The sequence below is a fragment of the Lynx rufus genome, unplaced genomic scaffold, assembly GCF_022079265.1.
Source record: "Lynx rufus isolate CCGP_SWC_20201006 ecotype Redwood Valley unplaced genomic scaffold, mLynRuf1.p SCAF_6, whole genome shotgun sequence".
NCBI lineage: Eukaryota > Metazoa > Chordata > Mammalia > Carnivora > Felidae > Lynx > Lynx rufus.
The window spans coordinates 115,736,674-115,762,439 of NW_025814878.1; the positions used below are offsets into that span (position 1 = coordinate 115,736,674).

The following is a 25,766-nucleotide window of genomic DNA, read 5'->3' on the forward strand; positions in this document are numbered from 1 at the left end:
GAAGTGACAAATTAAGGGCTCTGCACACGTTAAGTGTGAGAGTAAAGAACCGTGAACATCTCTCAACACTGCCTTTAACCCAGAAGTTCTCCCCAAAACCATTTTTGCAGCTCCCATCCCCTTTTCCCCTAAAAAAAAGTGTCACCCACAAAAATGGGCAGCTGAAATTTTGTTTTCTAGCACAGATATAATTTAAAACCTACAATTAAGTCTTAAAATAGCCAAAGTCACAGCTCCTCATAGTGTACCTCTCTTCAGAAATATTGTATTTTTCAGCCTATGAAAATCAGACATTCCCCTCAAATAAAAATAGACTTGTATTTGTAACATTTTATTTTTCATCATGAAGTATACAAATTGTTTAAAAAAAAAAGCCATTCCATGACTTCCGGTGTTTACAAAGCAAAATTGGACAGAGGGTGGCAGTGTTTGCTCATTTTACAGAGGAGGGAAAAAAAAGCACCAACTTACTTTCAAGGCAAAAACTCTACTAAAAACACTAGTATATCACAAGGAAATAATAAAGACAAACATTATCAGGTTACAACCTAACTTTAGAACAAATTGAAATAACAGAAAACTGGAAGTAGGAAAAAATACAGTGTGATAGCAAGGTCCTCAGGTCACCTCGACTTGGAAAGAAATACGAGTCAGAAAGGTAAGGATCCTAATCCACCTCCTCAATGGTGGGGCCTGACCCAGAGCCACCTCTGGGGGCCTGAGCCCCAAAGCCACCAGCCCCAGGGCCACCCGCCCCCTGGTACAGTCCGCTGATGATGGGGTTACACACCTGCTCCAGCTCCTTCCTCTTGTGCTCAAACTCGTCCTTCTCGGCCAAGGTGTTGGCGTCCAGCCAGGAAATGACCTCCTGGCACTTGTCCAGCACCTTCTTCTTGTCGGCCTCGCTGATCTTCCCCTTGAGACCCTCATCCTCCACAGCACTCTTCATGTTGAAGGCGTACGACTCCAGCGCGTTCTTGGCAGACACCCTCTCGCGCTGCACCTCGTCCTCAGCTTTGTACTTCTCCGCCTCCTGCACCATGCGCTCGATCTCCTCCTTGCTCAGCCGGCCCTTGTCGTTGGTGATGGTGATCTTGTTGGCTTTGCCCGTGCTCTTGTCCGTGGCCGTGACGTTCAGGATGCCATTGGCATCGATGTCGAAGGTCACCTCGATCTGGGGCACTCCCCGTGGGGCCGGGGGGATGCCGCTCAGCTCGAAGCGCCCCAGCAGGTTATTGTCCCGCGTCATGGCCCTCTCGCCCTCGTACACCTGGATCAGCACTCCGGGCTGGTTGTCCGAGTAGGTGGTGAAGATCTGCGTCTGCTTGGTGGGGATGGTGGAGTTGCGCTTGATCAGGGCAGTCATCACGCCGCCGGCCGTCTCCAGCCCCAGCGACAGGGGCGCCACGTCCAGCAGCAACAGGTCCTGCACGTTCTCGGACTTGTCCCCCATCAGGATGGCCGCCTGCACCGCCGCCCCGTAGGCCACTGCCTCGTCGGGGTTGATGCTCTTGTTGAGATCGCGCCCGTTGAAGAAGTCTTGCAGCAGTTTCTGCACCTTGGGGATGCGGGTGGAGCCCCCCACCAGGACCAGGTCGTGGATCTGGGCCTTGTCCAGCTTGGCGTCGCGCAGAGCCTTCTCCACCGGCTCCAGGGTGCTCCGGAACAGGTCCGAGCACAGCTCCTCGAACCGCGCCCTCGTGATGGACGTGTAGAAGTCGATGCCCTCGAACAGGGAGTCGATCTCCAGGCTGGCCTGGGTGCTGGACGACAGGGTCCTCTTGGCCCGCTCGCAGGCGGTGCGCAGCCGCCTCACGGCTCGCTTGTTCTGGCTGATGTCCTTCTTGTGCTTCCTCTTGAACTCCTCCACGAAGTGGTTCACCAGCCTGTTGTCAAAGTCCTCCCCACCCAGGTGGGTGTCCCCCGCCGTGGCCTTCACCTCGAAGATGCCATCGTCGATCGTCAGGATGGACACGTCGAAGGTGCCCCCGCCCAGGTCAAAGATGAGCACGTTGCGCTCCCCCTTGCCTGTCCTGTCCAGGCCGTAGGCGATGGCGGCGGCCGTGGGCTCGTTGATGATCCGCAGCACGTTCAGCCCCGCGATCACCCCCGCGTCCTTGGTGGCCTGCCGCTGCGAGTCGTTGAAGTAGGCCGGCACGGTGATCACCGCGTTGGTCACCGGGTAGCCCAGGTACGCCTCGGCGATCTCCTTCATCTTGGTCAGCACCATGGACGAGATCTCCTCGGGGTAGAACGCCTTGGTCTCCCCCTTGTAGCTCACCTGCACCTTGGGCTTATCTCCGTCGTTGATCACCCGGAAAGGCCAGTGCTTCATATCCGACTGCACCACCGGGTCGCCGAACTTGCGGCCGATCAGCCGCTTCGCGTCGAACACGGTGTTCTGCGGGTTCAGCGCCACCTGGTTCTTGGCCGCATCCCCGATGAGCCGCTCGGTGTCCGTGAAGGCCACGTAGCTGGGGGTGGTGCGGTTGCCCTGGTCGTTGGCGATGATCTCTACCTTGCCGTGCTGGAACACCCCCACGCATGAGTAGGTGGTGCCCAGGTCGATGCCGATGGCTGCGGTTTTAGCCATGTCGGTGTCCTGCTCCCTTGCCCGGCGCTGAGGTTCAGCCTTTGTGAACGTCGGTCGGGATACGCGACGAGGAACTCGGTCTGTTCCGAAGCTGCAAACTCGAACTTACGGGGAGCCCGACTCAGCCGGTCTGCGGAAATTGCGCTAGCGGTCGCCGCCTGAACCCCGAAGGTTTCTCTGCAGGCTTGCGGTTTTTCGGGACCGGGCGGCTCTGTGTTTATAACGCCTCATCGAGCCCCACCTTTTCTGTCCTCAGCCAATCACGGAGCTCTGCGGGGCTGCCAGGCCGGGAATATTCCAGCGGTTTCGCATCGCGTCCTGCCTCCAGGCTTTCTGGGACCAATCAGCGTTCTGGGTGCCGCCCCTCCCAGAACTCTCCAGACTCTTCTCGGATTCTTGGGAAGGAACCCGAGTCCTAAGGGGAGGGAGGAGAGGAGCTGGGAAGGGCGGTTGTTGGCTCCGCCCACCCAGTCTCGGTACCTCCCAGCGATGCTGTCCACGGACTTTGAAATTGACTAGAAAGACTGGCATTTATAATCGCAGGCCAGTGCGAGCCGCCTGGGGTTCAAACTAGTTTTGCGGTTTAAGATTAAGGTTAAGGAATACACGACTCCCAGGGATACCCCAAATACGTAAAGTTCCCAAGTTTCTCGAAGTGGGTGGGGTATCGGCGGGTCAAAGAGACTCTGATTGGACTGTGGCGCTGACGGATAGGGTCGCGTTTAGGCCCGCGGGTGCATTGGTCCAAAGGCCTGAGCTGCCTGAGGATTGCCTTAGCCAGCCGTGGCGTTTTTCCCACTTTCGATTTAAAGTAGAAATGAGAAGGAAAGAGATAATGCAATATAGTTTTGACATCGTCTCTAACCTACACGGTTGAAATACCTGGGGATGGGAGAATTTGAATTTTTAAAAGAAAAACACTTAAGTAAACAATTGGTTCTTAAACTGGAGAACGTCCCTAGTGCCCCAGAAGGAACGTGCTGGGTCAAGGGCGGGGGGAGGGGGGAGGGGGGAGGGGGGGAGGGGTGGGGCAGGGGAAGGGGTAGGCTAGGGCTGGGATCCGCTGCTCCCCTTCGCTTTGGGCGGGGCTCGGGCCAGAGGAAGTAAAAACTTTCCGTAGGACTTCAGCTGTCTTTAAAACCTTGGGGCTTCTCCATTTCCCTCCTCTATCAAGCTGGGGGGTCTGGGCCACCCCATTCCCAGAGGGTTTGCCTGTTAATTCCCGGTTCATACTCAGACCCCAGAATTCGATCTTCTGCCCTCTGTCGCCCGTAGGCTGGCCCTCCTTTTTAAATGAAATGCAGAGGGAGGTCAGTCGGCAAGGGAGAGGTGAGGATGTTTAGTCTTTAATAGTATAAGCCACAGCTGGTTGCAGGTGGTCCCTGTTAAGCACACTGGTTGGGATGATGCTGGAAGGTGGGAGGGGTTGGCCGGACCCAGGTTCTACTTACAGCTCCTTTAAAATTTAAGATTATTTGTCATGCATTTAATCCACCCACTTAGTTTTCTTTTTTTTTTTTTCACCCACTTAGTTTTCTATCCTAGATTCCAACTTTCTGCATGTTTTCCTCTCTCCTTTAAATACAAACACATTTGATCATTTTGGCCTTTTTTTTTAAATTTTTTTTAACATTTATTTATTTTTGAGACAGAGAGACAGAGCATGAACGGGGAGGGTCAGAGAGAGAGGGAGACACAGAATCTGAAGCAGGCTCCAGGCTCTGAGCCATCAGCCCAGAGCCTGACGCGGGGCTCCAACTCACACGGACCGCGAGATCGTGACCTGAGCTGAAGTCGGACGCTCAACCGACTGAGCCACCCAGGCGCCCCCATTTTGGCCTTTTAAAAAAAGTTCTTGGGCACCTGGCTAGCTCAGTTGGTTAAACTTTGGACTTCAGTTCATGTCATGATCTCGTGGTCCTGATTTCCAGCCCCGAGTCAGCATCTGAGCTGTCAGCACAGAGCCCGGACCCTGCTTGAGATTCTGTGCCTTTCTGTCTCTACCCCTCTCCTGCTCACGCGTTCTCTCTCTCTCAAAAATGAATAAATCTTAAAAAAATAAAAATAAAAAATTCTTTGTGGATATGTAAGACCAGTTGTTGGGCGCGTGAACTGGAAGTGACATTAAATAGTACCAGGTTCACAACCCACCAAAAATAGACACATTGCTGTACCCACATAGTTGAACACAGAAAACCTAACACAATGAGAGAAAACAGTGTTTTTGTTTATTTGTTTTTATATGAGAAGACAGTTTTTGATGAAGTGAAGGAATCTTGCTTTTGAACATTTTTGCTGAATTGGAATTGCTTTCACAATCATGTGTGTGTTTGTGCAGGCAAGTGATAACTTTTTTTACATTCAGTTGTGGCTCCCTAATGAGTCACCTCCTAATCTGGTCAAACTGGTCAAACTTACGGAATTTTCCATTTCTTTATGCGATCTCTGGCAACTCCCCAAGCTTCCATTATAGCTGCCCAATGTGTCAACACTTCTAGGGGCCCTTAATCTCACCTCCTCCCTCTGGAAGCTTCCCTGCCATTACCTGCTACTAGCGGCAGTTCTGGATTTATTCCTTCCTTCTTTCCAGATCTGCAGTTTAAACTTTATTGGCTGGAAGCAAAGGACATCACTGTACCCACCGCCTGGCAGGTAGACATGGTGATAGGGGTTCAAATCTTGCTACTGTTGGCATAGCAGAAAAAGATCCATTACAAATGCTGCTTTCCATGAATCAGAAACCTACACTCTATAGTTGACCTACCTTTTGAGTTAACTCTCTCTCTGTGGACTGGTCTGGAAACCAAAACATCTATATTCCTTTTCATTTCCTGGCAAGGAGAGTGTCTCCTGGATTTTGTCTTTTACACTGGATGCCTTCCAAGGCAAAAACCCAGTCACAGGTTTAACTGGTGTCTAAAGTGACTGTAAGAACCTCAAGACATTTTCTAGAATTTTACTTTGACTAAGTTTGCAATTAGGTTTTATCGGGTTTAGCATTTGAAAGGATAGAGTATCAGGTTTCCTCAAGCTGGTGGAACTGTCAGGTACTTAACTAAGCGGGGAGTGGGGAGACGGGAGAGGGAGAGCCGAGAACGTTGACTGCTGGCGGCAGGAAGTATGGAGGAGGGGAGCCTTTATCACCCTGAAGCTGCTGCGGGTTCTTTTTTCTTCTCCTTTTTCCCTGCAGTTTCTCAAACTTTACTGTTTTCTCCTCAGTTCTTTCAGTTTTAAAAGATGGTATAATTCTAAGCTTAGCCAGAAAAAAGTAAAAGAGGTAACTGATAGGAAACCTAGAACCAGGCATTTTTAACAAGTCGGTGGCAAAAGCTGCAGTGACCTGGGAAAGCTGCAGATTTCCAGCAGCTTGGAAAAAACTGAGAAATACCCAGGTTTGTATCTGACTCTATTTCCTTGTTCAGGCTGTTTTGATTTTTGGTTTTTGTTTGTTTGTTTGCTTCTTCCTCTTCTTCCTCCTTCTTCACAAGGAAATGCTTGTAAGTTACCTAAATTACAAAAGTCTCTATCTCTAAAATGGAATCAACAGAATCTATTTTATAGGATGGTAGGCATCAGTGATTAATAAGATAATGCTTCTAAGGCCTTAGTTCTGTGCCTGTGACAGAGTAGTGCTCTAAAATTTGCTCCCTTCTCGCTTCTTAGCTGGGATTCCATACTCAGGTCTGACATCTCAAGTCTTTCCTGTTGAGTTGCCTACAAGGTTGGGGACAACTGCCAGGACAATGGCATTACTTTCTTTCCTGGAGAAACTATCTTAAGATTTTCAGGCAGAGGCCATTCAGGCAAACCTTTTCATTTTCAGAGAGGAACACAAAGGATCAGTGGTTCAGTGGCTTGGTCTGGTCACTCAGCTAATTATAGAACAGGGGATTGAACCTACAGGTCCTCATATTTCCCGTTTTGAACTTCTCTCAGGGCTGGCACAGGCATCCTATCCCTTTCATTCTCCTAAGAGGAAAACAAATGGCCACAAAAGGGAGTGAAGTGAATGTCAGGGCTCTGACAGAGCACATTAGGGACACCACGGGGCTATGTGACCAGCCAGGGACTCCTCTCTCGGGGCTGCCACTTCTGACTCCTGACCATCCCAACCCCACCTCCCACTCCTACCTTTCCCACCCTTCCAGCTCTCCCAGCCCTGCCTCCCCTTCCCTTCATAACAGAAGGTTCCCTCGAAAAGGGGAAAGCAGGGAGCCCTGTTACTATGGCTAGGCTGGGACAGAGTTCACAGAATTTTCTGGAAATTAAATATAGAGAGATGACTAAGCTTGATTTTCTAGGGCGGGAGTTAGCGGGGTTGAGGGTGTGGAGAGACTTGGATGAGGCAGTTTGTTGATGAGTTTTCCTACGAGTCAGTCTCCGCCCTGGAACCCAGAAAACTCCAGAAAGTTCGGGACAGCGGTGAAAGGGAGCGCAGGGCGCCAGCCGGAGAGGGCGGGGGCGCCAGCCGGCGGGGGCGGGGCCGCAGAGCGCGGAGGCCGCCGCTGGGGCCTAACTGGCGGGGCTGGCCGCAGAATTGCCTGGCCGGTACCGGGGTTTTGTGATTGTTTTTTTCCAAAACGGGGTTAAAGGAGAAAAAAGGCGAGAGCTTCAGAGTATTTCTCACACTAGCTAATTTATGCGACGAAAACACTGGAAAGTCTCGTAACTCCTACAATTAGGCCGGACGAATTGGGTGGCCAGACGCCAGAAGAGAAGGTCCCCACACAGCCCGAGGCGAGCGCACCCGGGGCCTGGCGAGGACGTGCGGCGGAGACGCACCCGGTGGCCTTGCCCTGTCGCCGCCTCACCTTCACCTCCTGGCTCTAGTTCCCCATTTAAAGGCCCTCGGAAGTGATTCTCGTCTTCTGGAAACCTTCTTCCCCCTGCCTCAATGCTTCCCGGTTGTGCCCGATCTTCCGATCCTTGACTGGGCCCGACAGGGATGGTGGGGCGGGTTGGGTTCACCCCGATGTCCGGAATTCCCTGTGCGGCCCGACCCCTTAGGCTTTCTGTGAGCGGCTCGAGGAAAGGGGCGGGACTGGTGGTATTGATCTGTCCCAGTGCAGCGGATTCCCAAGAGGTGATCCAAGGGGACGTATTTAGGATTTCAATTAGACGGAAAGTTGATGTCAGTTACTGTTTCTTATCTCTACTATAAGGATCATCCTCTCACCTAAAATAACCCCATTTCTACCGAAAGCCCATGTTCCTGCCCGCTTCTCTCATATGTAAAAAAGGTTTTTTTGTTGTTGTTTTGGTATCTTTTTCATTTTTGATGACAGAATCCTGTTAAATACGAGAAATGACAGTATGTATGTTGCTAATAAAGCAGTCTTACGCCCAAAGGTGTATTAGGGAAAGTACTAGATTTTTAAAATTCTTTCCACACCCACAGTTCTTTTTCCTCAATGTACCTCCCCTACTCCCAAGTTTCTTCTGTTACCCAAAACACAAATTTCTTCAGCGATGACACTGCATTCTTTTTTTTTTTTTTTTTTAGTTTTGAGAGAGCGAGAAAATTCCAATCACACTCCCCTCTGTCAGCCTGTCAGCACAGAGCCTGACTCTGGGCTCGAACCCAACAAACTGTGTGAGATCATGACCCAAGCTGAAATCAAGAGCCAGACGCTCAACCCACCAAGCCACCCAGGTGCTCTGACATTCTCTTTACTTTATTTAAATCTACAATTTCATCAGCCTTAACTCCTTGCCTTTACAAAGTGATTATTTCAGTCTGTGCAAAGGTATGCAGGCAACAACGTCTTATATTGATTTCTTAATAAAGCACCTACTTAGTAACTTGACTAGCCATAGGAACTTACTTTGTCCAGGGTTATTTCTAGAGATTTCCCTAAACTCTTATCAAAGTTGTTTGGTAGTTCTTTCCCAATCTCCACCCGTTTCCAATCTGCCCTGCCTATCCCCTGCACCTCTCCGCTAAATAGTGGTAGTGGCTGCTGAAGAGTCACTGTATTATCTGCAAATGACAGTCACTGCAGCTCTAAGGGGCAGATGAGGTCCTGTAGCAAATGCGTATCCTCATCAAAATTGATTTACACTATGGCTAGAGTCCACAGCCCTACAGCTCAACTCTCCCGAAGGTTAAAAGTGCCTTTATAATATGGTCTAGAAGCCTAAGCATCTTGTAGATTTCCATTTCCATACTTCCAGGGCAAGGTCTACCATGTATGTGTCATTCTCATAACACTGATTTTCTTCAAAGGCTATTATTTACTAAAAGGTTTGATGGGCTTTGAAGAACACAGAAAATGCTTTTATGGGGTCACCTGGGTGGCTCAGTCTGTTAAGCATTAGACTGGATTTCGGCTCAGGTCATGATCTCAAGGTTCATGAGTTTAAGCCCCACATTGGACTCCGACCTTATAGCAATGAGCTTGTTTGGGATTCTTTCTCTCCCTCTCTCTTGCTCTCATGCTCTCATTCTCTCTCACTCAAAATAAATAAAACTTTAAAAAACAAAAAAGAAAATGCTTTTATGGAATGTAGAGTGAGACCTTTTCTTTGTTTTTTGTTGAAGTGAAATTCACAAAACATAAAAACCATTTTAAAGTGCACAATTCAGGGGCACCTGGGTGGCTCAGTCGGTAGAATGTCCAACTTGAGCTTAGGTCATGATCTCACTGTGGGTTCAAGTTCCATGTCAGGCTTTCTGCTGACAGCTCAGAGCCTGCTTCGTTCGGATTCTGTCTCAATTCTCTCTGCCCCTCCCCTGCTCACACACTCTCTCAAAAATAAACAAACACTGAAAAAAAGTTAAGTGCACAATTCAGGGGTGCTTGCAATTATCTCCACCTACCCCCTCTATCTTGTTCTAAAACAACTTTGTAACCCCCAGGTGCAATCGATTTTTAAAAGGGTTCACTCATCAAGCCTGGAGAATTGTGGGCAGGCATTTTCTAACAAGGAAATTGTGGGGGGAATTATTTCTAGAATGCTAGCAATTGGGATATGAAGCATCTCAAAGGGAAGGTAGTGTGTGGGAAGGAGGCCTGTAGTAAGTCTTCTTAGTACAGGGATGCAGGGTCCTTCCTCTTCCAAGTTAACAAATACTAAACCTTTGTTATCAATCCTATTGTTTCTCTGATAGAATTGTTTAGAATTGCACAAAATAAAAGCAAATGGGTAGTGACTGAGAAACCTAGGTTAGGAATAACCCAGAACCAGGCATGTAAAAGACAAAAGCCCTGTGGACTTGGGACAGCCTGGCAACAACTGAGGAAACCGGAGCTGGAATCCAGGTTTAACACCTTTGCTGAACTGGAATTTTTTTTTTAATGTTTATTTATTTTTGAGACAGAGACAGAGCATGAACAGGGGAGGGGCAGAGAGAGAGGGAGACACAGAATCTGAAACAGGCTCCAGGTTCTGAGCTGTCAGCACAGAGCCCGATGAGGGGCTCCAACCCACAAACTGCGAGATCATGACTTGAGCCGAAGTCAGATGCTTAACCAACTGAGCCACCTAGGTGCCCCATGAACTGGAAATTTTTTTAACCAGTGAAGTAATTTCAGTTAAATCAGTAACTTTTAAATCTCCCTGTTATGTTCACCTGTGCAAGTCAAACACTACCTAAACTTGGTGTGGTGGAATGAGAATTAATAAACACATAGCCCCAAAACGGTGCCTGGTACCTAAGGGCACTGAACTACTGGGTCCTTCTCTTGGGGCACCAAACTCAAGGACAAACTGCTTGAAGATACCGGATACTTAAAATGTAAATAACCAAAGCCAGAAATGTGACATTTCTATCTAAGTAACCTCTCGGAAATGAGAAGTAAAGGCTGAGGCACCAGGCAAAACAAACAAAAAAGCCTTTCATTTTAACACATGAGAACTAGAGATCAGGGTGGCATATGCATAACTGGGCAAGCCAGTGCCTGAACTCACATTTCCTCACTACCAATTTAGGACTCACCTGTTCTTTCATGCTGAAACCAGATTATATATCATTGCTCTGACATATCAGGTGTACTTACAGGAACAGGCAGGCATGGCCTTACTCCCTAACTGCCTCTCCTTTTTGTCAGCTTCTCCAGTAACATCCCCATTCCCCCCTCTTTTGAGGCCACCCTTACATAAGGTCAACCCCCTCACCAATTTGACACCACTATGTCAGTAGCCTGTAATTTTTTCTGCATCCACAGACCCAACCCACTCATACCAAGCATTTGTTTCAACTCTCCCAAGGAGAGTTCTTTCGCTTGAAAGAAATAGATCACAATGCAATATACAGACGTACTTCTCCAGATCCCTGACCTTTATCTAAGATACAAATTACCATTCAACTTTACACTAACAAGACAACCTATGCAAATTATTCTAACCTCAAAATAAAACACAGAAACAGTCAAGAAAATCAAATTATTGAGTTTATTTACTCTACAGAAAACAGTTAAAACAACAAAACAAAAAGGCCCGAGTTTGGGATGAATATTACAAAAAAGAAAATGCACAAAAGATGGCAGTATAAATTCTTGCTAGGTTTAGACTCTACAAAAAAAAAAAAGGAACTTCATCATTTCACCAAAGGAGACAGTCGAAACTTGGCAAACAAGTTGCAAAGTTGAGAGGTGATGAAATGCAGATATATAAGGCAATACAGAAGGCATGAATCCCAACCGTCTCCTCAACAAACACGAGCAATCTGGGGAAGAACTCCTAATCCACCTCCTCAATGGTGGGGCCTGACCCAGAGCCACCTCTGGGGGCCTGAGCCCCAAAGCCACCAGCCCCAGGGCCACCCGCCCCCTGGTACAGTCCGCTGATGATGGGGTTACACACCTGCTCCAGCTCCTTCCTCTTGTGCTCAAACTCGTCCTTCTCGGCCAAGGTGTTGGCGTCCAGCCAGGAAATGACCTCCTGGCACTTGTCCAGCACCTTCTTCTTGTCGGCCTCGCTGATCTTCCCCTTGAGACCCTCATCCTCCACAGCACTCTTCATGTTGAAGGCGTACGACTCCAGCGCGTTCTTGGCAGACACCCTCTCGCGCTGCACCTCGTCCTCGGCTTTGTACTTCTCCGCCTCCTGCACCATGCGCTCGATCTCCTCCTTGCTCAGCCGGCCCTTGTCGTTGGTGATGGTGATCTTGTTGGCTTTGCCCGTGCTCTTGTCCGTGGCCGTGACGTTCAGGATGCCATTGGCATCGATGTCGAAGGTCACCTCGATCTGGGGCACTCCCCGTGGGGCCGGGGGGATGCCGCTCAGCTCGAAGCGCCCCAGCAGGTTATTGTCCCGCGTCATGGCCCTCTCGCCCTCGTACACCTGGATCAGCACTCCGGGCTGGTTGTCCGAGTAGGTGGTGAAGATCTGCGTCTGCTTGGTGGGGATGGTGGAGTTGCGCTTGATCAGGGCAGTCATCACGCCGCCGGCCGTCTCCAGCCCCAGCGACAGGGGCGCCACGTCCAGCAGCAACAGGTCCTGCACGTTCTCGGACTTGTCCCCCATCAGGATGGCCGCCTGCACCGCCGCCCCGTAGGCCACTGCCTCGTCGGGGTTGATGCTCTTGTTGAGATCGCGCCCGTTGAAGAAGTCTTGCAGCAGTTTCTGCACCTTGGGGATGCGGGTGGAGCCCCCCACCAGGACCAGGTCGTGGATCTGGGCCTTGTCCAGCTTGGCGTCGCGCAGAGCCTTCTCCACCGGCTCCAGGGTGCTCCGGAACAGGTCCGAGCACAGCTCCTCGAACCGCGCCCTCGTGATGGACGTGTAGAAGTCGATGCCCTCGAACAGGGAGTCGATCTCCAGGCTGGCCTGGGTGCTGGACGACAGGGTCCTCTTGGCCCGCTCGCAGGCGGTGCGCAGCCGCCTCACGGCTCGCTTGTTCTGGCTGATGTCCTTCTTGTGCTTCCTCTTGAACTCCTCCACGAAGTGGTTCACCAGCCTGTTGTCAAAGTCCTCCCCACCCAGGTGGGTGTCCCCCGCCGTGGCCTTCACCTCGAAGATGCCATCGTCGATCGTCAGGATGGACACGTCGAAGGTGCCCCCGCCCAGGTCAAAGATGAGCACGTTGCGCTCCCCCTTGCCCGTCCTGTCCAGGCCGTAGGCGATGGCGGCGGCCGTGGGCTCGTTGATGATCCGCAGCACGTTCAGCCCCGCGATCACCCCCGCGTCCTTGGTGGCCTGCCGCTGCGAGTCGTTGAAGTAGGCCGGCACGGTGATCACCGCGTTGGTCACCGGGTAGCCCAGGTACGCCTCGGCGATCTCCTTCATCTTGGTCAGCACCATGGACGAGATCTCCTCGGGGTAGAACGCCTTGGTCTCCCCCTTGTAGCTCACCTGCACCTTGGGCTTATCTCCGTCGTTGATCACCCGGAAAGGCCAGTGCTTCATATCCGACTGCACCACCGGGTCGCCGAACTTGCGGCCGATCAGCCGCTTCGCGTCGAACACGGTGTTCTGCGGGTTCAGCGCCACCTGGTTCTTGGCCGCATCCCCGATGAGCCGCTCGGTGTCCGTGAAGGCCACGTAGCTGGGGGTGGTGCGGTTGCCCTGGTCGTTGGCGATGATCTCTACCTTGCCGTGCTGGAACACCCCCACGCATGAGTAGGTGGTGCCCAGGTCGATGCCGATGGCTGCGGTTTTAGCCATGTCGGTGTCCTGCTCCCTTGCCCGGCGCTGAGGTTCAGCCTTTGTGAACGTCGGTCGGGATACGCGACGAGGAACTCGGTCTGTTCCGAAGCTGCAAACTCGAACTTACGGGGAGCCCGACTCAGCCGGTCTGCGGAAATTGCGCTAGCGGTCGCCGCCTGAACCCCGAAGGTTTCTCTGCAGGCTTGCTGTTTTTCGGGACCGGGCGGCTCTGTGTTTATAACGCCTCATCGAGCCCCACCTTTTCTGTCCTCAGCCAATCACGGAGCTCTGCGGGGCTGCCAGGCCGGGAATATTCCAGCGGTTTCGCATCGCGTCCTGCCTCCAGGCTTTCTGGGACCAATCAGCGTTCTGGGTGCCGCCCCTCCCAGAACTCTCCAGACTCTTCTGGGGCTTGCTGGGCTTGCAAAGCTTCGAGGAGGGCGGGGGTCGGCGCGAGGAGGTGGGAGGGGCTGGCAGGGCCGGAGGCAGGGCGGGGGCGGGTATGTTGACGCTGGCTCCCCAGGCGCGTTACAATGGGGGTGCTGCCTCTGACCTCATGGGCTATTTAGGAATCGGGATGGTAGGGGATGGTAGGTCCGGAGTCCGCTCAAAGTTGTAGGGCGGGGCGGGTGGGGGGTGGGGGAACACCGGCTGCGCCGTTTGGATGTTAAAGGAGCCCCCACGCACAGGGGCTCCGCAGTTGGAACATTATTAAACTGGATCGAAGGCGGCGGGACAATAGGTGAGCCAGGAGGGCTCTGATTGAAATGGAATGACAATAGGCAAGACTAGTAGATCCATGTTTGAGAAAGTGCTGGAAAGTTCTGTAGTTTCAATCTATGGGGTGCATTGACTAATCAGGGAAGGGGGAATCCTTTGGTAAGGAGTCAAGGTGGGTGGGATTTGTCAGAGCTGCTGGAAAGAAGTGGAGGAGCTGATCTGTTAATGTCTTCAGATAGTTTTATTCCAGAGAAGATTGGAGAGATTGCTTGTCACGCTCTATCTCGTCTGAGAAAGTTTGTGAGGGTTAGATTAGGTTCCTAGTAGCCATTTTCAGACTAGCCCAATAGTATGCCAACTAATGCCTAATGGAGGGTAAAGGAGTTGTGGAAGGTAGCTAAACCGAAAGATGGAGGTTAATGTCTGGTGAAGGGACCAGAACATAAGATAATCTTAGTTCAGCAGGAGACAGTTACAATCTCAGAATAAAATATCACAGATAAAGAAACAGGACAATGAAGTTACACTCCGTGAAAATTAAACAGAATATATGCCAACTGTCCTCCCTCTTACTTCCAATTCGCTAAGAATACTTTAGTCCAAAAAGCACTCTCCGTGAGAGAAGAGACTGGAATACTTGTACACTAGCAATAAACTTGTTCATGGAGTTTATGACAGCACTATTCACAATAGCCATAAGGTAGAAGCAGCCCAAGTGTCCAAGGAAGGAATGAATATACAAAATGTGCCCCATATATAATGCCCCTATATATATATATATTTATATGTATATATATATATATATATAATTAATATTATTCAGGCTTAAGTAAACTCTGACACATGCTGTAACACATACTTGAACTTTTGAGGATATCTTGCTAAGTGAAAAAAAAACTAGTTACAAAAAGAAATTACTGTATAATTGTATTATTATGAAGAACTAGAGTAATCAAATTCATAGAGACAGAAAATAGAATAGTTGTTGTCAGGGGCTGGAGAGAGAAGGGGAATGGAGGTTTGTTTAGTGAATATAGAATTTCAGTTTTGAAAGATAAGATTTTTGGAGGTTGTTTGGCCAGCAATGTGAATGAACTTACTGCTAAACAGTACACTTAAAAAATGGTTAGGATGGTAAATTTCACATTATGTGTATTTTAGTACAATGGAAAGTAATAAGGGCGCCTGGATGGCTCACTCCGTTGAGCATCCAACTCTTTTTTCAGCTCAAGTCATGATCTCAGGATTGTGGGATCAATCCTGTGTTGAGTTCCATGCTGAACGTGAATCCTGTTTAAGATTCTCTCTCTGTTCCTCTGCCCCTCTCCCTTGCTCGTTCATGTTCTCCATCTCTGTCTCTCTAAATTAAAAAAAGTAATAAAGTAAAAGAAAAAAAAAAGCACTCTGCCAAAACTTTATCTCATTTTTTTCTTCTCAGGCCTCGGAAGACCATGGCTGCTGCTAAGGGAATGGCCATTGGCATCGACCTGGGCACCACCTACTCATGCGTGGGGGTGTTCCAGCACGGTAAGGTAGAAATCATTGCCAATGACCAGGGCAACCGCACCACCCCCAGCTATGTGGCCTTCACTGACACGGAACGGCTCATTGGGGATGCGGCCAAGAACCAGGTAGCAATGAATCCCCAGAACACTGTCTTTGACGCCAAACGTCTGATTGGCAGGAAATTTAATGATCCTGTAGTGCAGGCAGATATGAAACACTGGCCTTTTCAAGTAATCAATGAAGGAGGCAAGCCCAAGGTAACAGTGTCCTACAAAGGGGAGAAAAAAGCTTTCTATCCTGAGGAAATCTCTTCTATGGTACTGACAAAGATGAAGGAGACTGCTGAGGCCTTTTTGGGCCACCCTGTCACCAATGCTGTGATAACTGTGCCAGCTTATTTCAATGATTCTCAGCGTCAAGCCACCAAGGATGCAGGTGTGATTGCGGGTCTGAATGTGCTAAGAATTATCAACGAACCCACAGCTGCTGCCATTGCATATGGCTTAGATAAAGCAGGTCAGGGAGAACGACATGTCTTGATCTTTGACCTGGGTGGAGGAACATTTGATGTGTCCATCCTGACCATAGATGATGGAATCTTTGAAGTAAAGGCCACAGCTGGGGACACCCACCTTGGTGGAGAGGACTTTGACAACAGGCTTGTGAGCCACTTTGTGGAGGAATTCAAGAGGAAGTACAAGAAGGACATCATCCAGAACAAGCGAGCCGTGAGGCGGCTGCGCACTGCCTGCGAGCGGGCCAAGAGGACCCTGTCGTCCAGCACCCAGGCCAACTTGGAAATTGATTCACTTTATGAAGGCGTCGACTTCTACACGTCCATCACCAGAGCCCGATTTGAAGAGTTGTGTGCAGACCTGTTTAGAGGCACGTTGGAACCTGTGGAGAAGGCTCTTCGGGATGCCAAGATGGATAAGGCTAAGATCCATGACATTGTTTTAGTAGGGGGCTCCACCCGCATCCCTAAGGTTCAGAGGCTGCTACAGGACTACTTTAATGGTCATGATCTCAATAAGAGCATCAATCCAGATGAGGCAGTGGCCTATGGGGCTGCTGTACAGGCAGCCATTTTGATGGGGGACAAATCTGAAAAGGTACAGGACCTGCTTTTGCTGGATGTGGCTCCCTTGTCCCTAGGGTTGGAAACAGCCGGGGGTGTGATGACTGTCCTGATCAAGCGCAACTCTACCATCCCCACCAAGCAGACGCAGATCTTCACCACCTATTCAGATAACCAGCCAGGGGTATTGATCCAGGTGTATGAGGGCGAGAGGGCCATGACCCGAGACAACAACCTGCTGGGGCGCTTTGACCTGACTGGAATCCCTCCTGCACCCAGGGGAGTGCCTCAGATTGAAGTGACCTTTGACATCGATGCCAACGGTATTCTCAATGTAACAGCCATGGACAAGAGCACGGGCAAGGCCAACAAGATCACCATCACCAACGACAAGGGCCGGCTGAGCAAGGAGGAGATTGAACGCATGGTCCTGGATGCTGAGAAGTACAAAGCTGAGGATGAGGTCCAAAGAGAGAAAATCGCTGCAAAAAATGCCTTAGAATCTTATGCTTTTAACATGAAGAGTGCTGTGAGTGATGAGGGCTTGAAGGGCAAGATTAGTGAGTCTGATAAAAAGAAAATACTGGATAAATGCAGTGAGGTCCTTTCGTGGCTGGAGGCCAATCAACTGGCTGAGAAAGAAGAGTTTGATCACAAGAGAAAGGAATTGGAGCAGGTGTGTAACCCAGTCATCACCAAACTCTACCAGGGAGGATGCGCTGGGCCTACCTGTGGGACAGGGTATACTCCTGGAAGGGCTGCCACAGGCCCCACCATCGAAGAAATAGATTAATCTTATCTGGAGCTGGAGGGCTCTAGGGTGCCTCTAAGGTGAATTTTGTTCCCCTCATCTTCAAACATTATTGTGATTCTTGAATTGACTGGACCTGAACCTGTTACCATCCCTTTCAGATTCTGACGAAAGAGTCTTGTATACCACCTTTTCACAATCCCTGTTTCTGACTCTTAGGAAAACTAGGCCCCTCTTTGAGCCATTTGATGAATTTGAATGTCTGTTATTTATTTCCAACCTTCCCAACTTTCTTCTTCCTGTGTGGATGGTTATTTGTCACTCAGTAAATTTGTTCCTAAAACAAAAATTTTTTCTGGTATCTTTATTTTTTTATTTTTTTACCTTTTTAAAGTTTATTTTTATTTTTTAAAATATATTTAAGTGCATTTAGGTCATCTTTACCTCCAACGTGAAGCTTGAACTCATGACCCCAAGATGAAGAGTCACATGTTCTTCCTGCTGAGCTAGATAGGTGCCCCTCTTCTGGTATCTTTAGACTGTTACTGTACCTTGAAAATAGGAAAAGAAGAATCAATGAAGAGAGAGTGTGTGTGGTCTGATTGTGAGCTCATTGTGAATCATTAAACTGGTAAGTGGAAAGTATTTGAATTTTCATGAGCTAATTGTTTTAAGCGGGAAAATAGCTTTTTGTAAAGTTTATTTATTTATTCACTCTGAGAGTGAGCGACCACAGGGAGAGGCAGAGAGAGAGAGAGAGAGAGAAGAGAAGAGAGAGAAGAGAGAGAATCCCAAGTAGGCTTCACACTGTGCCATTAGCACAGAGCCTTATGCAGGGTGCGAACCCAGGAACTGTGAGATCATGACTTGAGCTGAAATCAAGAGTCAGATGCTTAACCAACTGAGACACCCAGGCGTCCCTGAAGCAGGAAAATAACTTTTGATATCAGCCTCCTTTAGCTCCAGGTAGAGCAGTTGCTATGCTTGTACTCAGTGATAGAGTGGTTTAGGTGCTTAGGGTTCAGCTGGGGGTCGGGGGGTGGGGACAAACTTCTGCTTGATATCCTTATGATACTTATAGTGGGGTCAGAAGATCCAAGATCTGTGTATTCAAAGTCGATTATTACATCTTTTACATGCAGAAAACATTTCTACAACAAAGTGCTGACAAATGGGTACTTTTGTGCAAGATGAGAAATGGAGGATTTGTAGTCTTATTGAAAAATATTTTCACCTATTGTGTCATATCCCATATTTATAAAACCCTTGGGGACAGGAGCATAGAAGTATGTGTAACAGCACTTGTGTCCCTTTGTGTTTTAACTGAAATGTTACAATGGGAATTTCTAGCCCTGAGCAAGTTTCTGTTTAGTTTTACTCAGTCCTTTACAGGCAAAAGGGTCTGAGAAATATGGACTGAGATTGGGTCCTTGGGAGAAATATGTTACTGGGAGCCTTTGATAGAATCAAGGAGTGCTCAGGCTCCTGATTTCGGGGGTTCTGCACCATGTTATTTTCTAAAGTTTTTATCGAAGTGTGACAGATATAGAAAAGTGTACAAATCAGGAGTTTTCGCAAATTCCTCCACAGTTGTCAGCAGAATGTAAGGTGTGAACAATCGTGCTGTGGATGGCACTGCCAGTGAAAAAAACCTCTAAGAGGCGGTGCACCTCTTCAAACAGCTGGGGCCCGCGCCTGCGTGTTTGGAAGCCCGCCACTCGGGAGGAAGTGGAAAGGCAGGAAGACCCGCCCCTTTCCCGGCTCAAGCGCCCCCTCTGCTCTTCCCTGCTAGCGCTCCCGGCGGTGCGACCCTGCCGCGTGCCGTAGTGCTTGCTCGGAGTTTCCTCCGAGCTTCTCGTGGCGCCTGCGCGACCCCGCCCATTCCCACGCGCGGGCTAGCGTCTCGGTTGCCGTCCGGCCCCAGTCCCGCGGTTCCCGGCTCTCGCTTTCCCGGCCCGGCCGGCAGCGGCTTGAGCACCATGGTAGGTACCGTGACGTCACAAGGGAGCGCCCGGGCGGAGCGCGGGCGTGCCGGCGGATAGTAATCGGGGTGGCGTCTAGGCTTTGACCCGTGGGGTCGGAGTTGGGCCCAGGGGTCTTGCCTCCATCCTTAGTTCTCACGCCTCAAATTCTGGGGTGCGGGGGAAGACACCTGGGAGCAAATGGGGATTTTCCTTCTTTTCTTTCTTTCTTTCTTTTTTTTTTTAACTTATGAGGGAAACAAAACAAACGCGGGAGAGAGTTGGAAACAAGGTGAGGGAAAAAGCGAGACCTCAGGAGGCTTTGGGAGGGTGCGAATGGGATACTTTGTACAATTCTGTTCACTGGGGCGAGTGGGCAGGGCCCCAGGAAAGGTGGGGGATTGAGAGACGCACCCGGAGAGCCCGAGGAGTGCAGGGCAGAGCGTCTCTCTGGGGCTTTCAGCCAGGGGCTCAGTGAAGGGTGCAGAATCATTTGCGCTTCAGGCGGTCGTCCCTATCAGTATTCTTTCCTGTGAAGTTTTGAGAACTTGCCAGAGATGTGGTGGGGATCCCAATACCAGTATTTGGGGATACTGGCAAAGGAGCACTCCTCCCTACTGTGTGCCTTCCCATATGATGGTTTTCCCCCTCTCGCCCAATAGCTCTTCTATTCCTTTTTCAAGTCCCTCGTGGGCAAGGATGTGGTCGTGGAACTCAAGAATGACCTGAGGTAGGTACCCATTCTGTAGGGGGCGAAGATATGCAGGGCTCTGGAATCTCTTTGACAAGTATTTGAGGGCTGGGCACAGTGGGAGAGCTACAGAAGAAATAAATGACCAGTGCCTTAAGTTTACTAGAAAGAGGGCAGTGCAGGCATCAATAACATTTTTTCCTTCTTTGCGAAACGAACATAGTTTTGTTTTTTTCTGACTAAATCATAGACTCCTTTGACCCAGCTTACAGAAATGTACGAATCAGTGCCACAGGTAAAGATGTATGTGCAAAGAGGTTTGTGGTTTTACTTTCAATAGCCCCAAATTGGAAACAAATAGCTGTCTACAGGGAATGGGTTGATTGAGTTGTGGTACTTCCATATTATACAGCTGTCACAGAGGAATACGATGCATTGATATGGAGAGCTGTTGCAGAATAGTATATATGGCACAATCTTCCTTTTGTTAAAGAAAATGTAAAGGGTAAGCCAAAGACCAATGCAATCCCTTATGTCTATGCTGCTTTTACGTCCTCTACCCCCTTGTATCATTAGTTCCTAATTACTGTTCAGGACTTGGAGTAAATGCTGTATCCTTGGAGACACTTTTTCCTGGTCCGTCTAGCCATATAAAGTCTGTCATATAGTCTAATTTTCTTCCTAGTGGGTGCTTCTCAAATTGTGGTTTCATCGAAATGTTTATGGTTTATGTCCTGTCCTTCCTACAGGGCCAGAACCTCAGCTCACCATTGTGTATCTAGCATAGGCCTGGTATATAGTAGGTGCTTAATAGCTGTGTGCTGAAAGAAAGAAAAATAGCTAACATTTGAGAACCTTCTATCAACTAAGCACTATTCTGAATACTTTGTATGTATGAATTTATTTAATTCTCATAACATGTCCATATGACATATACTATTGTTGCTGTCTTACACATGAGGAAACTGAAGCATAGACATACATGTTAAGAAACTTGCTCAAGTCTACACAGTTAGTGAATGACACAGTCAGAACTGAAGTCCAGTTCTGTCTGGTGTGTGCACACGTGAGTGCACGCTCCCTTAAAAACAGAGCAAGACAAATACCATATGATTTCACTCATATGTAGAATTTAAGAAACAAAACAAATGAACATAGGCGGTGGGAAAGAGGCAAACCAGAAAATAGATTCTTAACTATAGAGAATAAATTGAGGATCACTGGAGGGGAGGTGGGCAGGGAGTGGACTAGATGAGTGAGGGATATTAAGGAGGGCACTTGTGATGAACACTGTGTGTTGTATGTAAGTGTTGAGCCACTAAATTCTACACCTGAAACTAATATTACACTATATGTTAACTAGAGTTTAAATAAAAACTTGAAAAAAAGGGTCATATTCTTTATGCAGTTGTGAAACTTGCTTTTCATCTGACAGTATGTTGTGGATATTTTCCATGTCAATAAAGTTGATCTTTAACATTCTTAATGTCTGAATGGCATTTTTATTCGCTGGCTGGAACTACTTTAACCGACTTTGCTGTTGCACATTTAGGCTGTTTCCAGTCCCTTGTTTTTATAAATCATGCTGCCCTGGACATCCTCATGCATGCATCTTTGTTCCCATCTCTTTCTTTAGGAAAAAAAATCCTTTGAATGAAGTGTACATTTAAAGTATCATTACTTATTACCTGACTCTCCTTTAGAAACTTTATTTTTTTAACTTTATTTTCCAAGTTTTTATTTAAATTCCAGCTAACATACAGTGTAATATTCGCTTCAGGTGTAGAATTTAGTGATTCATCACTTAACATACAACCAGTACTCATCACAAGTGCCCTCCTTAATACCCAACTTTTTTTTTTTTAATATTTATTTATTTTGGGGAGAGCACAAACAGGGGAGGCTCAGAGAGAGGGGGACAGAGGATCCAAAGCAGCCTCTGTGCTGACAGGCTGACAGCAGCAAGCCTGATGTGGGGCTTGAGCTCACGAACTGCGAGATCGTGACCTGAGCCGAAGTCAGACGTTCAACCAACTGAACACCCCAGGTGCCCCTCAAATTTTTTTAAGATTTTATTTTTAAGTGATCTCTACACCCAGTGTGGGACTCAACCCCACAACCCCAAGGTCAAGAGTCACACGCTCTACTGAGACAGCCAAGCGTCCCTCTTTTAGAAACTTTGAATCAGTGTATTCCCCACCCCCAACAATACCTTCCATGTTTCTTTGTGAGGTAATTTCTTAGTTGGGGAAACGTTGATGTCGTAAGGAATGATGAAGAGAGGGACTTGCCTTTATTTATTTTTAAGATTTTATTTTTTAAAGTAGTCTCTACACCCAATGTGGAGCTTGAATTCATAACTTCGAGATCAAGAGTTGCGTGCTCTTCTGATTGAGTGAGCTAGGCACCCTAGACTTGCCTTTTAGATCAGAGATTCCCATTTATGGCACTAGTGATGCATATGGTATTGATGGTATACAGGTTGGGGCCATATAGAGAGACAAGTGTGGAAGCCAAAACCACCCTAGGCAATTCTGTGAGATGATTTGTTTTTGGTTTTCCTCTTCTCTCCTTCCTGGGACTTCTACATGGCAATAATATGTCCCATGCCCTACGACAGGGACTTACAAGATTTGAAAGTAGTCCATTGGGTTGGGGGAAGAGCTTGTTTCTCTCATGCTTGATGTCATACTATTTTTCTGCCAGATACTGTTAAAGGACTGAATGAAATGACCCCACCTTACACAATTCCTGAAAGTTACTTCGCTGTTGCAGATGGTAGTAGGGTGCTCTCAAAGGCTTTTCAGCAGCCAGGGATGTGGGGAAGCCACCACTGAGGCAGTATGTCTCTGGATTTCAGAGACTTAGAATTTAAAAAACATTGGGGTCCACAGAGAACTGCCAATTTATTTTTGGCAAGGACATTTCTAAAATTACCATTTATTATAATCATTTTTATTAAAAATTTTTGTTCATCCCAGAAAGTAAGGGCAATTAAAGAGTTATTCTTAGGGAAGAATATTGGTAATCTTTAGCACACTACATACACACTCAACACACGCTATATTAACTTGTGTTTTGTTTTTAATGTTTGTTTATTTTTTTTTATTTTTTAATTTTTTTTTTCAACGTTTTTATTTATTTTTGGGACAGAGAGAGACAGAGCATGAACGGGGGAGGGGCAGAGAGAGAGGGAGACACAGAATCGGAAACAGGCTCCAGGCTCTGAGCCATCAGCCCAGAGCCTGACGCGGGGCTCGAACTCATGGACCGCGAGATCGTGACCTGGATGAAGTCGGACGCTTAACCGACTGCGCCACCCAGGCGCCCCATGTTTGTTTATTTTTGAGAGAAAGGCAGAGCGTGAACAGGAGAGGGGCAGAGAGAGAGGGAGACACAGAATCTGAAGCAAGCTCCAGGCTTTGAGCTGTCAGCACAGAGCCCGACTCGGGGCTCGAACTCACAAGCAGTGAGATCGTGAGCTGAAGTCAGACGCTTAACTGACCGAGCCACCCAGGCGCCCCAACCTGTGTTTCTTTTGTCACAGACTTAAGAAACCTTTGAGCACACATCAGTGTTTGAGAACCACAGTCCTAAGGAACATAGAATTGTGATGACATGCGGGGCAGCCAGGATGGAAGCTGACCTGGATTGAGGTGTAATTAGACCTTGGTTTGTAGAAGTCAAATTGGAAAGAGAATTATGGAAATGTTGGAAAAATGTCATCAAATGATGGGGACATAGGTCATGGAGGATGGTGAAGTACTACTCAGGATTTGAGGTTGTAAGACTGTTGAAGCCATTGACAGAAATTAAAGAGGTTGGGAAAGAGAGGTAGCATGACTTGGAGTACTGGTGTTCTGATAGCATTCCTCATTTACATTTCAGAGGGCCCAGGGATTGAGGAAGGGACAGGACATCCCTTCCTGCATCAAGAACAATGTTAAGCTATTTTGTCTACTTTACCTATGGGGCTCTGGTTCCAAGGCAAGAAATGTTTGAAAATAGCTGATGGTTTGGGGAATCAGACCTGGACTCAAGTCCCTGTTTGTCCTAAACTTGGGCACCTTACACAATCTCTGAGTCCCTAGAGGGTAATGGCTATCTTGCAAAGTGGCTAGAAAGACTGCAAATATGTGGAATACAGGTCTAGTGCATGACAGTTGTTTAATGGTAGCTGTTAAGTGAGTTGGTTTGGGGGTGCCTGGGTGGCTCAGTCGGTTAAGTGCCAACTTTGGCTCAGGTCATGATCTTGCAGTTTGTGAGTTCAAGCTCCATGTCGGGCTCTGTGCTGACAGCTTGGAGCCTAGACCCTTTTTCGGATTCTGTGTCTCCCTCTCTGTCTGCTCCTCCCCTGCTCACACTCTCTCTCTCAAAAAAAAAAAAAAAAATTTAAAAGTGAGTTGGTTCTAGGAGAGGAGACATGAGATCTAAAATAACACATTGCATGGGTACCTGGGTGGCTCAGTCGATTAAGTGTCTGACTTTGGCTCAGGTCATGATTCCACAGTTCATGAATTCAAGCCTCGAGTCAGGCTCTGTGCTGACAGCTCAAAGCCTGGAGCTTGCTTCAGATTATGTGTCTTCCTCTCTCTCTGCCCCTCCCCCGCTCATGCGCTCACGCTCTCTCTCTCAAAAATAAATAAACATTTAAAAACTAAATAAGTAAAATAACATATTGCAGTAAAAGCATTGTCTTTCTTGCTCCTGGGTTTAGGAATGCCCCCTTTTGGTTCTACGTTTTCTGGCTTCCTTAAGTCCTTGACTTCCCCCAACCATGTTCTTATCCATGCTCTGAAGACATCTCTGTTTATTTTGGTTTAAACTGATTTGGTTCTCTCCTCCATCTCCCCCAACAGCATCTGTGGAACCCTCCATTCTGTGGATCAGGTGAGATATCGTAGGAGCCTAGAATCGAATCGGGTCTTGGGGAAGGAGAGGGGAGAGTTTCGGTGCTGGGTACTTGCATGTTTTCTCTAGAGCTGATGATGCTATTCATCTTCTTTTCTTAGTATCTCAACATCAAACTAACTGACATCAGTGTCACAGACCCTGAGAAATACCCTCACATGGTGAGTTGGCGATGGTGAAGAGGAAACAGAAGCAGGATGCTCCCGGGTGGATAGCAGATATTTTTAAGGGTGTTTTCACATTTGTCTATCTTGGTCTAGTTATCAGTGAAGAACTGCTTCATCCGGGGCTCAGTGGTCCGCTATGTGCAGTTGCCGGCAGATGAGGTCGACACACAGTTGCTACAGGACGCAGCAAGGAAGGAGGCCCTGCAGCAGAAACAGTGATGGTTCCTTCTCCTGCCTGTCCCTCTTCTATTGGTGACCTTTAACCTCAAGTCCCAGCCAGGACCCCTCCCTCCCCATATTGAGGATTTTTTGTCTTTTTTTTTTAAATAGTGGAGCCTTTTTTTTTTTTCCTATTATTATTTCAGCGATGAGTGGATGAGAGGAAATAGTGTGGAGCAGCTCTCCTCTGTTGAGGAGGGGAGGATAAGTAGGCTGGGGAACTGCAAAGTCTGCCTTGTCCTCAGCATCTGTCCTTCTCACTCCTTCCCTGGAGTGGGAAGAATCTAGATTCTGGTGGAAGAATCTCCTAGATTTCTCCAGGGCACCATGTGATTCGTTTTGGGGATGGAAGGAATCTGTCCCGCATCGGGAATAAACTTATGATGCACATTTGTGTTCTAGTTCTGTGTGTGTTTGGGGAAGGAGCCTGGAGGGTGGGAAAGGGATGTTGCATTCATCCAAGCCCTGCTACTCTCATCACCTCAGCCAAGAATCCAACCCAACTTCCCAGCATTGTCTGCCCCTCTTCTTGGCGTAAACCATATAATACCTCACCTGGCTACACCATGTTTCTTGAAC

The 25,766-nt window shown here is 48.2% G+C and overlaps 4 protein-coding genes across 5 annotated transcripts; 2 read left to right on the forward strand and 2 right to left on the reverse strand.

Annotated features, from left to right (window-relative positions):
- Positions 1–315: 315 nt before the first annotated feature.
- On the reverse strand, positions 316–2,793 carry LOC124528066 (heat shock 70 kDa protein 1). Its single transcript, XM_047101400.1, has one exon. The coding sequence runs from the start codon at positions 2,591–2,593 to the stop codon at positions 668–670; it is 1,926 nt and encodes a 641-aa protein (XP_046957356.1). The 5' UTR covers positions 2,594–2,793; the 3' UTR covers positions 316–667.
- LOC124528067 (heat shock 70 kDa protein 1) lies at positions 316–13,371 on the reverse strand. The gene is made up of 2 exons (XM_047101401.1): positions 11,285–13,371; positions 316–676 (listed from the first exon to the last, which is right to left on the reverse strand). Exons 1-2 carry the CDS (start codon positions 13,199–13,201, stop codon positions 668–670), a joined length of 1,926 nt encoding a protein of 641 aa, XP_046957357.1. The 5' UTR covers positions 13,202–13,371; the 3' UTR covers positions 316–667.
- A 190-nt stretch (positions 13,372–13,561) lies between these two features.
- On the forward strand, positions 13,562–17,556 carry LOC124528068 (heat shock 70 kDa protein 1-like). Its single transcript, XM_047101402.1, has 2 exons — positions 13,562–13,643; positions 15,342–17,556. Exon 2 carries the CDS (start codon positions 15,355–15,357, stop codon positions 17,278–17,280), a length of 1,926 nt encoding a protein of 641 aa, XP_046957358.1. The 5' UTR covers positions 13,562–13,643; positions 15,342–15,354; the 3' UTR covers positions 17,281–17,556.
- Positions 17,557–18,938: 1,382 nt separating this feature from the next.
- On the forward strand, positions 18,939–25,577 carry LSM2 (LSM2 homolog, U6 small nuclear RNA and mRNA degradation associated). Of its 2 annotated transcripts, none has more exons than XM_047102723.1 (5): positions 18,939–19,220; positions 19,862–19,929; positions 24,750–24,780; positions 24,903–24,962; positions 25,062–25,577. In XM_047102723.1, exons 1-5 carry the CDS (start codon positions 19,218–19,220, stop codon positions 25,185–25,187), a joined length of 288 nt encoding a protein of 95 aa, XP_046958679.1. In that variant the 5' UTR covers positions 18,939–19,217; the 3' UTR covers positions 25,188–25,577. The 2 variants fall into 2 exon arrangements, with proteins under 2 accessions (XP_046958679.1, XP_046958678.1); XM_047102722.1 differs by lacking the exon at positions 18,939–19,220 and adding an exon at positions 19,270–19,491.
- Positions 25,578–25,766: the final 189 nt, after the last annotated feature.